Source organism: Erpetoichthys calabaricus, chromosome 3 (genome assembly GCF_900747795.2).
Source record: "Erpetoichthys calabaricus chromosome 3, fErpCal1.3, whole genome shotgun sequence".
Taxonomy (NCBI): Eukaryota; Metazoa; Chordata; class Cladistia; order Polypteriformes; family Polypteridae; genus Erpetoichthys; species Erpetoichthys calabaricus.
Window position 1 is genome coordinate 88,679,880 of NC_041396.2, and position 14,281 is coordinate 88,694,160.

Sequence of the window (14,281 nt, forward strand, 5' to 3'; positions counted from 1 at the left end):
GGGATCTTTTCTGCTATCAGGCAACTCAATGCTTCCTTCCTGATGTTCAGACTAAATACCTATATGCTTTGATTTGCTATTTCTGAACAAATATACCTTTATTATTTATTTATCTATTTATTTATCTATTTATTGATTGATTGTATTATTTGTCCCGTGAGTAATTTTTGTTTTTTTATATTTCTGTAGCTATATGCATCTAATTTTCCCCTTGGAATTAATGAAGTTTATCTAATATCTAATCTAATCTAATCTAATCTAATCTAATCTAATCTAATCTAATCTAATCTAATCAATGGAATCTTCAACATCTAGTATCATGATCTCTGATTTATTATATAATACTCTGTTTAATGGGTGGCACGGTGGTGCAGTGGTAGCGCTGCTGCCTCGCAGTAAGAAGACCTGGGTTTGCTTCCCGAGTCCTCCCTGCGTAGAGTTTGCATGTTCTCCCCGTGTCTGCGTGGGTTTCCTCCCACAGTCCAAAGACATGCAGGTTAGGTGCATTGGCGATCCTAAATTGTCCCTAGTGTGTGCTTGGTGTGTGTGTGTGTGTGTGTGTGTGTGTGTGTGTGCCCTGCAGTGGGCTGGCGCCCTGCCCGGTGTTTGTTCCTACCTTGCACCCTGTGCTGGCTGGGAGTGGCTCCAGCAGTCCCCCATGACCCTGTGTTAGGATATAGCAGGTTGGAAAATGACTGACTAACTGACTGACTGCTATTCTGTTTAATAGTAATCCTCAACATGTATGTATCAAGTGGGGTCCAATATGGTGGTGTAAGGTGTGGACTGTTACAGAGTTCACACTTCAGTCTGATTAAGTTAGGTTTAGGGAAAAAGACAGGGTTCCCATAAGCTTCATCCACAAAGCTACAACAAGAGCTATTTGTTTTTGATCCTCTGAGTGCCCAAAAAGCACGGGCCATCAACGCCAATTTGTTTAGGGCTGTTTAGTCACCAAATACCTCATGTTTAAGCCAGTTAGAAACTGTGTTTCAAGTTTTTTTTTTGTCCCATCCCTTTCTACCTCTTTTCTCTCCTCCTCTCTCTTCTATTGTACTGTTTTTTGAGTTGTATTCTATCTAATCAAGTGGTGAGTTAAAACCATTTTTTACAGTTAAGGCTAACCCTAAGCCATAATTCTAATATACATAAACAAATAAATAAATAAATAAATAATAATGTGACCTTATCAATATGGCGGCATAAGTACCTATTCTTTCAATGGTGGATGGATTCCGAAGATCTCGCGATGCCACGCTTACGCATGCGTTCTGGTAGCTGCCTCCATTTTGATCTCCCTGGCCGCCGGAGAAGGGCATAGCGCGGCTTTTAGGAGATAGGCAAAACATCCCTGCCTGAATAAAATACCGGCAAATTAGAAACATACAGAGCAACATGTTGCCCCGGCTGGTGTATGTTTCGGGTATGATCATTTTTAATTTCATTCATTAAATGAGAAGAAGACTAGGAGAACTTGAGGACAACTGTCACTTTGTGGGCCTTTGCTTGTAAGACTGTGGGTCAAAGGAGGTCGACAAATTCTGTAATAAATGGCAGACTTTGTAATTTTAATTGCATAGTTGCGGAATGTTAAATCAACGTAGATGTCTGTATTGGTACGAGTTTCACGGTTGTCAGTTTTAGTTTAATTTTAAATGCATTTACTATTCCCAATGGTGTCATGCATGACATTTCACCATTTTTAGTAGGTATTATTTTGGGGACCTTAATCAGTATGCTGTATTCCCCCGGATACCCCATGTTGTTCTTTTTCTGTAAAAGCATATAGCGACAGGTAACGAATTAAGTGGTTAAGATTCTTGTACTGGAATCGGTGTAAAAATGTGTAGTGTGTGTAGGTCAGGTAAGGTTGACAGTTTATTTAACAGCCTTGACTCGCTTCAAGAACACATAACTGCAACTTGCTTGACCAAACGAAACTGTTGACTTGTGCTTTCTTATTGTCAGTTTTTTTTATAGCGCTTCATTGCTTTTGTAATTAGGTGATAAGAAGCAATTTAGTTAAACTATCGAACGAGAAGAACTGAGTCCGTTGTGGTTCCAAATTGTATTTATTGGTTTGACATGAAGCGCGGTGAAATGGTGTTCATTAAAGAAGACACTATATGCATGTGTTGTAACTTTAAGGAGATCTTTTATGTAGTGCTGGCGATACATTTCTTTGATTTTCGAATACGGGCAGGTGAAGTGACTTGCTCATGGTCACACAGTGTCGCTAGCGAGATTTTAACCCTCAAACTCAGGTTTGAAGGCCAACGCCACAACCACTACTACAGACTGATGTTTTGTCGTATGTAATAAATATCCAGAAAGTACTAGTTTTAGTGTCGGAACATATTAAGTTGTTTTGTGCCAAAGCGACTAGCATTATATAATGTTAGTGAGTAGAATAATTTAATCTGAACAGGAAAAAAATATTTGCACTATTGACACAATAGTATAATTTGCTTCAGATACTTTTTAAAGTTTCTTTTTTAAATAACACTTTCTTTAAACTATTTTTCCTAGCTTCTGCCTTTAAGGGAAGCAGTGCACTAGGTGCTGGGTAAGTTTGTTTTTTTTTTCTTAATTTTTTTATAACAATAAATTGAGTGATTCTATTTAAACGTAAACATTGCTTACGTTTGATTTATGTTTGTAGTTTATCGTGGTTGATTTCACCAAGCTTGGTAATTGACCACAGTTGTTTTATACAGCACACAATAACTTCATCATAAGTGTATTAAGGTGTAGAATGTCTTTATTACAATGTATAATTTAAAATAACGGCATAAGATATAAGCATTTTTTGATTGCTGAAATATTGGTATAAGCTTCTCCAAGTAACTAAGTTTTTTTTCCCTCAACACTTGCGTTAATATTTAACCTTATGCTTTCCAAATACCTAAAAACCCATTCATGCTGGTTATTAAACTTCTACAACCTGCATTTTATGCATTGAAGTACTGCATACCCAATGCAGCACTTTTTGCTGTAATTTATTTTGATGCTTTGAGGGTCATTTAAATATGTAGAATGATTGTGTTGGTTTTAACATATGCAAAGGAGAGATGTTGGGTATATTGGGAGAAGGATGCTAGGGTTGGAGCTGCCAAGCAAGAGGAAGGCCTAAGAAGAGGTTTATGGATTTGGTGAGAGAGGACATGTAGGAGGGGGTTTGACAGAGCAAGATGTAGAGAACAAGACGATGTGGAAACAGATGATCTGCTGTGGGAGCAGCCAAAAGAAGAAAAAGAGTGCAATATGTTGAACTTACAATATCATTATTATCATCCTTGCCAGTTTAACTGCTGTGTTCCAGGTTTGCCCAGATTACCTAGATACCCTCCTAAATCTTTTTCTCCCCCACTCTCCATTGCCTTTGGGGTTAGATGTACTCTTTTTATATTATCTGACACCACCTCCCAGCTTTGTTGTTTTTGGCCTCCTCCCCTCTGGCTCCATCTTGGTGTTCACCATGTCATACTCTGCTTTTTCATTTCACATATACAGTACAAGGTATCTTAGTCAGTTTATCCTCAGCACAACACCTGTAGCATCCACACTAAGTCTATCTCTTAACTCTATATTAATCTGTTTAGTGACACCTCACACTCATGATCACTCTAATCGCCTTTCTTTCCCAATCTGCCATGTCTCAGTCCGATAGAGAATATTTCTCTAGTTTTTCAGACAGCTTCTGTTTTCCATACACTTTTTGCCCTCACTTTCACTGTTGTGCTGACACCTCTGTCTCCACCCAACAGGTCACCTAAGTAGCAGTATGTCCAAGCTTTCTCCAGAACAATCCCATTGTGACGCTTGTAAATGGGTTTTAAAGTTTAGCCAACAATGGAAACCAACTCTCTTAATAAATTGGATTTGGAAAAAAAAAATCTGTGACCTAATTAGGCTTTCAATTTTAAGACAGGGTTCTTTATTTAAAAAAAAAAAAAAAAAGTAACATTTCAGGTCTAATAGAGATCTGTTTTTTTTCTTATCTTTCACCCTAATAGATGCACTAGAAAGCATTTCTCTGTACATGTAGACACCTTGTGCTTACTGAAGCTATCGATCTAAAGCAAACACAGAATGAAATCGTGTCCAGTAGTAGGTAACACACTCTGAAGTTGAGATATTAGGTTCAGATATGTATATCGGCACTTAAGGAGATGCACCGGAGCAAAGTGATTGCTCTTTCATAATTTCATCAAAAGTTAGACAGATTCAAGTGGTCTCGCTTTAACAGTCCTTTAAAAGTGGTGCATGTTTGTTTTGTCTCTAGTGGCTTACATGCAGTACAGGAAGTCTTATCTAACATTTTTCCTACCTTCTAATAAGAACTTTATTAAGCTTTTGTGGTTTGATTGAGCAAGTGAGCTGTTTTCCTGCTTGTTTTTTGTATAATAAATATACACGAGCAGAATTATAAATAACCCTCACAATTTGTAAGCTATAAAGCAACCAAAACTAGTTTATGTATAAAAGTGAAAGACAGGAGCCAAGGAGAGGTCCACTACAGCACTGGTATTTGTATGTAAATTAATTTTATAATTTATTTAAAAATTAATGTATGATTCATGCAGCAGATCAAGCCTATTACATTAAAATTGTTAGGATTTTTGTTGAATTGTCTTTTTGCTATATTGTAGCTACCAGCAAATGCTAAAGTACTGTTTTATCAGTAACACTAACAATTCATTATCAGATTTGTTAGAATTGTATAACAGATACTTGGTCAAACGAACAGCCACATTTTAAACTTTAACATCACAGTCTGAGTACCAGATATTAGAATTATGGGTGTTTTTAATTATCTTTTAAATCACTAGAAGTGATTTTTGTCCGGGATTCTTTAAATTGCTGAAAAGGTCGATGTTGCCATTAAAATTTTTCTTTTACTTCAGTTGGGCTTCTGTTTGGTCCTTGAGGCCAGAAGACATAATGTTCATTCCAACCTTGCTTTAATATAAATTAAGGCAGTATGAGTCTTTGCATGATTTACCAATGAAACAAAAGAATGAACTAAAAATGTAATTGTAAAGGACTTTAAATATTAATTCATCATCACTTAACAATGCCTTTATTCAAAGCAACTCACAAAAATCTGTAAAATATCATTGAGTGTTTATCAGATAGTTAATCAAAAATACTGAACTAATTTTAAGGTAATGCACAAGAAATTTGGGCCATTCTTTCTATAGCAAGATAAACAGGGTGTCAAGACCGACTTGAGTGTGGCAGTATTAAGCAGGCAGTAAAGCAATAACAGCGCTAGCCTGAGTTTCTTTGTTTTTCCCTTTACATTAGCAGCAAAATGTAATGCAAGAGAGGCCTCATTAGTTTAAGAAATATATGTCAATTAAGATTTACACTGCATGTGAAACTGCATTTTGGCTGAAGTTTCTAAAGTGAGCGTTGTTGACTTTGAAAATAATCTTTTAAAATTGTGATTTTTACTGTAGGTATAATGAAAGGAAAATCAGATATACCGCACTTGTCTCCATTGTCATTAATGAGAAAGGAAATCTGCTTTTGCTTGGTGCAATGGATGCTTAATGGTTCTATCATAAAGCAAGTAGAGTCATTGATGACCGGTTCAAAGGTGAGCCAGAACAGGATTAGGAATAGAACAATTCTTTCAGTTTATGGAGAAGCATTTAAAATTGTGTTCATAGTACAAGTGTAGGTTCAAGATCACAGAAAGTGGTGTACAAAAATGTGCTGTAAAATTTGGAATGATGTGTTTAAGAAGCAGAAGCATGTCCATTTTACTAATGATGCAAGGTAACCATATAAAAATACGATGAAGCTTAACCCAGAAGTGATAGGCCTTCAGATGTTTTTGTAATGCTTTGTTTTTATCTGCAAAACTTCCAAACAGCACAAGTAATTTTGTGTGCATTAGAGGTTTGTTAGGAGATTTGGGATATCTGTCAAGCAAGTGGCTGGGGATTAAAGAAGGTGCAAGCAAAATTTATACTAGAGTTTGGAACATCAAGAGATGACATTTGCAAAATTCAGTGTAGCAGAAATTAGTGTATACATTTTTTTTTACTTGTGAAATGAAAGGGGAACCCTTTTTCATTGAAAATTGTAACTTCCTTCACAGTAGGAGTGCTATGTTGAGATTTGGAAAAGTAATCAATCCTTTATTAAATGTTTTTCTTCATTTGGTATTAGCATAAATGTGCTACTGAGTCGCTTCTTCGTTACTTGATTTTTCCATGCAACCTGTGATCTTTCCTCTTGTGTAATGTTTGGTGTAACAAAGAAGAACATGATTTTGCACCTGACTGCGCAGTGTAATCTCCCAACAAATGAGAGATAGTGTCAGCTACAGCAACACAAAGTAAGGTGGAGAGATTGGAAACTTTCATTTTTTAACTTTGAAGTTTATTATAAAAGATTTTTAGATGTAATTTAATTTCAAATTTGAATACAAAGACTTCATTGTAAATAAAAATGGGTGTTCATTGGGGATAGTGTGTATAACTGGGACCATTTTACACAACCAGCATCCTTATTTTTCAAGTGAATAGCCACTGTCTAAAGTTTCTCCACCAGTATATATTCTTCCTATATCTTCTATTGGAAGATTCCTGCCACTTACTGATTTATTTCAAATCATTATACAGTTATGCATTCCATATTTAATTTTCCTGTCATCTAAACTTGAAGTCCAGTACTCGCTTGCTAATTGGAGTGTGGGAGAAGCCTTAAGCAGGAGCCACTACTAAGCATCAATACCTTGGCCAGGCAGTTTTGACTGATATGATTGCCATGAGTAGTGTTGATGCACTTCTGTTATTACTGTTGTATTCTTTGTTGGTATTAAAATAAAACATAAAAGAATGAATAGATAAAAGGTGATGGTGTATTATGTCTGAGGTAGGACTGATCAGTAATGATATATAGCATAATAAATTGAATGACGACATTTAAGGGTGTTATTAAAAGAGGGGTATGAGACCCTCTTGTATGGGAAAGATAGAATATTTAGTTTCATTATACAAGATCCAATTTGGTACAAGGTATAGCTTTAATCTGTATAGGATCATATTATAATACTTCTGATCAAGAACACAAATTCCTGCAAGGTTTGGATTGGTCTAATAACATCTACTTTTGAAATACCTATTGTATTTTGGTTGTTTTCCAAATTACTATCCTTGACATACAATTTCAGAGTAAAAGCATGACTAACTACTGCTTTAAATCCATTTTAAATTGGAGTTGTCTTATACATTGTTTTTTTTTTTTTTCCAGTGTTCTCCATGCTTCCCGTTCTTTACATACCAGTCAACAGAGCTTGGCACCTCTCCCTCCACTGCCTGAGAAAGGAGGCAAAGTACGCTATGGACTCATTCCTGAGGAGTTTTTCCAGTTTCTGTACCCCAAAACGGGAGTAACAGGTCTGTTAAGCATTTAAAAGAAGTAGTCTCATTGTCAAAGATACAACTGAGGAACCATTGGATAATGTTTTGATTTTTCTAACATTTTGCATTTTAGTCTTGCATGTATGCTGATGAAAGCTGCTGCAGCCAAACAGCTAAGTGGGCAATCAGTCAGTTACAGTGAATATAATAGTAAACCTGATATTTTATTTTTTTTTTTATAATTGTCATATGGCTGCCGTCCATTTTATTTTGCTTTTCTTATACATTAGGATGATTTACCTCTTGTGATTTTATGAATCAAATGTTTGTTTGTGACACTATTAGAATTATTACATTTTTTCCTTATTTAAAATTTTTTTTGTATGTATTTTGTGTTGAAAAACAGATAGAACAACCTGTCACACTCAATTTAAGTGTTTGTGTTAATTTGTTCCCTTTAGGTCCCTATATGCTGGGAACTGGTCTCCTGACCTACTTGCTTTCTAAGGAAATTTACGTAATTAATCATGAAACTGTTGCTGCTGCATCCATTGGAATAATCATCATTTATGGAATTAAAAAATATGGACCTTCTGTGGCTGCTTTTATTGATAAACTAAATGAGGTATTAAAAAAAAAAAAAAAAACTATTAGATAATTAACATGTGGAGTTGTAACTTAATGTTTTGGACTCTCAAAATTTTGAGAAACTGATTTAGTATAAGCCATAGCCTTTATAAAATGTTTATTTTCACCCCTGCCATTGGTATTTCAGCTCAACTGCACTGCTTCTCATGCATGGCTTGAGTCTTTTGACATATGCAATATTTGTAGAGAGTTTTGGGATTAATAAATATAAAAATGTTGTCAAACATTAATCTTGGTAACACTGTCTGACTTCCATCTTACTCGTGAATTTTCTTTGTTTGTTGCTAAGTGTTTGTAGTTTTTTTTAATATAATGCCAGGTTAAATATACTGTCACAGAACAGTTGTGAGCTTTTAAAAACACATATTGTGTCCATGTCTGGTTGCAGGAGAAAGTGGCCAAAGCTCAGGAAGTAAAGGATACAGCAATGAAGTGTTTGGACCAAGCAGTACAAAATGAGAAGAAAGAGCAGTGGAGGGTTGATGGCAGACATATGTTGTTTGATGCCAAGAGGGTAATTCTTTTACTCTTGATTCATAACCATGGTTTAGCATGCATTGCTTATAATGTCACACTATCAGTTTTAAAGTATTGCTTTCAGTTCTGGGCTTTATAAACTACTGTAATTCTTACTTTGTCATTGAATTAATGAACAATTCCATCTTTCCATTTTCTGAACTTTTTTAATCAAGTACAGGGTTGTGAAGATCAGAGCTTATTTCTGCATTGTCCGACACAAAGAAAAAGCCAGTATAGATAATGCACCAGTCTCTTACATACCACATTCACTCATACTGGGCAGTTTCAGGACCTCAAACTTGTAACAGCCAACCCCTTACCTGGCCGGCAGCCACACTACCAGGTACCGTGGCCTGGATAAATTACTGAGGTAAACCTAAATCTACCAAGATGTACCTCTGACAAATATTTTCCCCCAATCGACAGTTAAACACAAGCAAACAATATCCAAATGTAAATCAAGTGCAGTAATATATTGGATGAAATAAAATGAAAAATACAATAATACAAAACCCCGGCGTTATATATAATATCCTTCCACCAGACCACCAAAGTGAAAGGCAATATATATATATATATATATATATATATATATATATATACAATAATAAATCCTCCCTTGTCCCTGCACACGAATAACAAACACACAATACGAATGATTACTGAAATGATAATGAATGTGAAAATAAGTCTGGGTAAATAACTGTCCTAAATTACTTATAGCTGTCCCAAAATGTTTGTGTTTGATTCTCCCGAATCAAATACTGGAACAATCTCACCGTGATTCCTCTGCGATGGTGGAAGAAAGTGTCCAACCCCGGGGTTTCTGGCGATGAATACGTTGCAGTAATCCGGTCGAGTGAGAAGCAAACTGGAAAAATGTCACAGTGTGAATGAAGGCAGAAATTGATGATCAGTTGCGGTTAGGTGAATCTCCTTCTCTCTCTCTCCTCTTCTTCTTTCCCTCTTCCCGTTTAAATAATGAGACGGGTGTAATGGAAAAACCTCCGGTTCTGACATTTCCAGGGGATCTCTGCTTCCCTGCAACAGCCTTCCCCGTTTCTTCTTACGGGAACAACAATTAAACACATACTAGTTTAAACAGGGTGATGTGACGAGACGCGACAGGGTGCAGACGCAGTAAACAACAACACTTATGTAGCCCCGCTACAAACTAAAATACACATCTGTGGCATCTAGGAGGAAAAATTCATCAAACACCAGGAACATGTGTAAGATACCATCTTTCAGGCCTCAGTACCTATACCAAAACAGTTCTGAAGCAAATAATGGATAACACTTAAACCCAACCAGCACTCCTGTCTGTCTTAAGCAAATTCAATTAATACATTACATCAACAGGTAATCACAGTGAAATGTAGTTTCCATATGGAAGCAGGAAAGAAAGTGTGACATGCTTGCAAATTAAAGTGCTATAGTCATGATGTCCTGAATTGTGCCAAGTATTGGTAAAAATGGTATGAATTAATGGAGCTGCTTCATTGAGACTGTACAAATGCTACTTGTGCTTCAGATCAGTTTATTGAGCATGTTTCTCTCACTGTCTTAAAGGGTTTTATTTACATGGCCAAATGAACAAGAATTTTGCTATTTCATTTTTAAAAATTCTGATTGTATATTTTACAATGAGTAAAATTGTTGTGTAACCACAATAACTGTGATACATACGGCAGCATCATTCTTCTGTGTTTATGCTTTCTTTTCTGTGGCACACATAAACCTTCATGCCATAATGCCAGACCTTTACAAACAAGTCTTTTCCTTCCACTGTGGTGGTGGTTATTATTTAGGATGTCAAAACAAGACATTAACATGGTTTTATTTGTCGGACTGTACAATGCTCTGGAGTGGGTTTCTTGATTTTGGCTTTTCAGTGGTCATCTTACATCTGTGATAAAGTGAAGGGTACACTAGGCCAGGGGTGGGCAAATTCATTCCTGGAGGGCCGCAGTGGCTGCAGGTTTTTGTTCCAACCCAGTTGTTTAATAAGAAGCACTTATTGCTCTAGAAACACTTCTGCTTCATTTTAGTTATCTCCCTCGTTAAGATTTTGAAACCTTATTGCTTATTTAAGTCTTAAACAGCTGCATTCTTGGTTTTTAATTGCTCCTTATTAGCAATAAGATGCAAATGACAAAAGAAACCAGCAGTTATCCATTTTGCTTGTTACCCTTTACACCTGTATGTATTTATCGTGCACTATTTGGTTTAATTAAATACTTGGGAGGAAAGAGAAGAGAAAAAAGTGAAGGATTGAGAATTAGCCATCCGTTTTACACTTCAAAGTATTTGGATGATATCCTTAGAATGGAAAAAAAAATCTAGGATATGAGAATGACTTGACATAGCAGAGTTAAAGCACTAACAAGCCATGAAATGTAATTAATGGCAAGGATTGTTTTCTAATTAAGCAACTGAGTTGGAACAAAAACCCGCAGCCACTGCGGCCCTCCAGGAATGAATTTGCCCACCCCTGCACTAGGCAGATATCAAAAGTAATATGAAACATGTAAAAGTTAATTACAGATACTGAGGAATGCTTCATTAGCTTTGTATGAATTTTGCAGCAGTTATAAACAGTCACGTTTTGTGATGTTATTTTTCCTAACAATAACACCAACATATCCTCACCATATCTGACTTGCACTAATTTGTAAATTATTTGTTTTATCCCATTAGATATTTTTACCTTTGCAACATCGGGTAACAAGTTTCTGAAATGGTAGAGAGTGTTTGGCTAAATATGTGCATGTCTTTCCAGTCAGATAGACCAAATGATATGTCTTTCCTTTTACACCACTTTGTAAAGATACTGAGGGAACATTTTTGAATTGTTTGAACCTTTACTGCCAATGATTGGAAAATGAAGGGGACATATTTAATATAATTAAATGACATTTTTATATTAGTGAAATACAAATCTTACAAAAACATTTGTATTTATCTTGTGTCTTTCTACTTAAAATTTGTTTTTCTTGTGTACCTCTTTCAGAATAATGTGGCAATGCTACTGGAGATCAACTTCAGAGAGAGGCTACATATGGTTACTAATGAGGTAAAGAAGCGGTTAGACTACCAAATCGATGTCCAGAATTTAAAGAAAAGGATGGAGCAAGAACATATGATCAACTGGGTAGAGAAAAATGTCGTCAGAAGTATTACACCTCAGCAGGTATTGTATGCTCCTTTTTTATTGAAGGGGATTTGCAGTTTTAAGTTAAGTCATTAAAGTTAAACTAAACTAAGGTGTGATCTGCCTGGTTAGCAGCAATGCATTACTGATCAGTGCAGATCTTCTGGTATTAGGAGGTAGTCAATATGGTGCCACAGCATATGTTTGATTCTGAATGTTGATGTGATTATATAAAGGCAGGGTTTTTAATTTTCCATAGTTGCTGTAGTTTTTTTCCATAAACGTTTACACTTTATAATTATGTTGGACATAAATGTTATTTACATGCTTCCTATGTCAGATTGCCCCTAATTTTATGAAATTTTCTTGGACAGCTTTTTCACTAAGGTTCTATTATTCCATTTAACTTGATTTTTAAACCTAATTTCCTTTAACACATTTTGCGAAAAATTGTTGTTTATACATTTATGCTTCTGGGTTCTTTTTGGAATGCAACAGAGCCGGAGACAAATGTTTGGCAATGCAGATATTTGAAGACTCACTAGTGCTGATAGAAGACACTACAAGGACAAAATTTTAGTATTCTTTCTTAAATGGCTTTTATCACAGACCATTACTTGACTGGTCTTATTTCTAGCTGCAATTTGTTAACTAATTTGTATAAATTGTCATTTATGTATGCATAAATACAAAACATGGTGTTGTGTATGTATAAATAAATCAACAATATAATCATTTATTCTTTTATAGGAGAAGGAGAGCATTGCAAAATGCATTTCAGACTTGAAAATATTAGCCAAGGCTACACAGGCCCGTGCCACAGTTTAACAACTTAAAGTCATATAGTGCAGAAGACATCTTGTGACATTTTTTGAATGTCAATGTAATTATTAAAGATATTTGCTCTTAAAATTATTTGCATTTGTGATCCTTGTACTTCTGAATGAATTGTTTACTACAATTGTAATTTTTTTTCTGTTTTTGTACTTGCATTCAAAACTACCTTTAGAATTTGAAATTGATTTCCACCTTCTACATACATGCTTCTTTATGTAAACACTGGACTCTGAAAAACTGTTACTAAATGCTAAACATTTCACATGGAAATGAGATTCAACACCCAAACATCTTACAATTAAAAACAGGGTTAAATGATGAAAAGAGAAACATCATTCCAGTTATTGATGATATTCTCCAAAATATGGCCAGAAGTGCTTGAAATATTACTTTTTTTCTTTAATGCCTCTCAGCACCCAGTTATGTGTGTACCAACTAAGACAGAATCACCTGTAACAGTTAAATCTATACCATCTTAAAAGGCAGGCACGAAGTCCAGGTTTATAGTGACACCCTTTAATTCACATGCCAAAGTAAAACTACTGAGAACCTGAAATATTTCTATTAGCCAGAAATGGATACAATCCCCATTTGATGTTAAAAACAGTAATCTAAAATAACAACATGTTGTTTGTCAAACTGAAGATCACACCCTTTGCAAGTTTAATGGTATGCTGACAACTCAGAAAATTAACATCAATGATTGTCATTTTCAGTCATTCACTGCTTGTCCTTACTGAAGATAAATGTGTAAAGGTCATAGAGTTGCATTAGCCTATATAAGTGACAGTGAGACGGACCAGGTTGGCTTCAGCTGCCATGTCCCTTTTTTAAACTGAGACCGTCGATAGTAGTAAACCAAGGTGGCTCACTGCAGTAAGGACACTTGCACAGTGGTGTAAAACTGTGCCAAGTGCTCTTATTCCACAAAGTCCATCCAGGGTTCAAAACCCCACATTTGTAAACAGTGGAAATCTTCAGAAAGAATAAAGAAATAAGTAATAATCATATAATTAAAACAGTGTTAAATGTGCAGGATAAAGGTTAACAATAAATAATCCACTGGGGAAACCAGTTCATATTGACTTTCACTCTGTCTCACCAGCTCACCCCCAACAGATCTTCCCAGCTGGAGGCAATGCCGACTCCTGTCTGGACACTCAGATCTACAGTGGTGTGAAAAACTATTTGCCCCCTTCCTGATTTCTTATTCTTTTGCATGTTTGTCACACAAAATGTTTCTGATCATCAAACACATTTAACCATTAGTCAAATATAACACAAACACAAAATGCAGTTTGTAAATGGTGGTTTTTATTATTTAGGGAGAAAAAAAATCCAAACCTACATGGCCCTGTGTGAAAAAGTAATTGCCCCCGAACCTAATAACTGGTTGGGCCACCCTTAGCAGCAATAACTGCAATCAAGCGTTTGCGATAACTTGCAATGAGTCTTTTACAGCGCTCTGGAGGAATTTTGGCCCACTCATCTTTGCAAAATTGTTGTAATTCAGCTTTATTTGAGGGTTTCCTAGCATGAACCGCCTTTTTAAGGTCATGCCATAGCATCTCAATTGGATTCAGGTCAGGACTTTGACTAGGCCACTCCAAAGTCTTCATTTTGTTTTTCTTCAGCCATTCAGAGGTGGATTTGCTGGTGTGTTTTGGGTCATTGTCCTGTTGCAGCACCCAAGATCGCTTCAGCTTGAGTTGACGAACAGATGGCCGGACATTCTCCTTCAGGA

General features: G+C 35.9%; 1 protein-coding gene across 1 annotated transcript; it reads left to right on the forward strand.

Moving 5' to 3' along the window:
• Nucleotides 1–1,258: 1,258 nt before the first annotated feature.
• Nucleotides 1,259–12,615, forward strand: atp5pb (ATP synthase peripheral stalk-membrane subunit b). Its single transcript, XM_028797081.2, has 7 exons — nt 1,259–1,423; nt 2,530–2,566; nt 7,270–7,415; nt 7,841–8,004; nt 8,416–8,541; nt 11,560–11,739; nt 12,451–12,615. Exons 1-7 carry the CDS (start codon nt 1,396–1,398, stop codon nt 12,526–12,528), a joined length of 759 nt encoding a protein of 252 aa, XP_028652914.1. The 5' UTR covers nt 1,259–1,395; the 3' UTR covers nt 12,529–12,615.
• Nucleotides 12,616–14,281: the final 1,666 nt, after the last annotated feature.

Bases quoted from the DNA above. Each gene is read 5' to 3' on its own strand.
- atp5pb (XM_028797081.2), top strand. From the start codon at position 1,396: ATGTTGCCCCGGCTGGTGTATGTTTCGG. The intron at 2,567-7,269 runs GTAAGTTTGTTT...TTTTTTTTCCAG, and splicing joins AGCAGTGCACTAGGTGCTGG to TGTTCTCCATGCTTCCCGTT. The intron at 7,416-7,840 runs GTCTGTTAAGCA...TGTTCCCTTTAG, and splicing joins CCCCAAAACGGGAGTAACAG to GTCCCTATATGCTGGGAACT.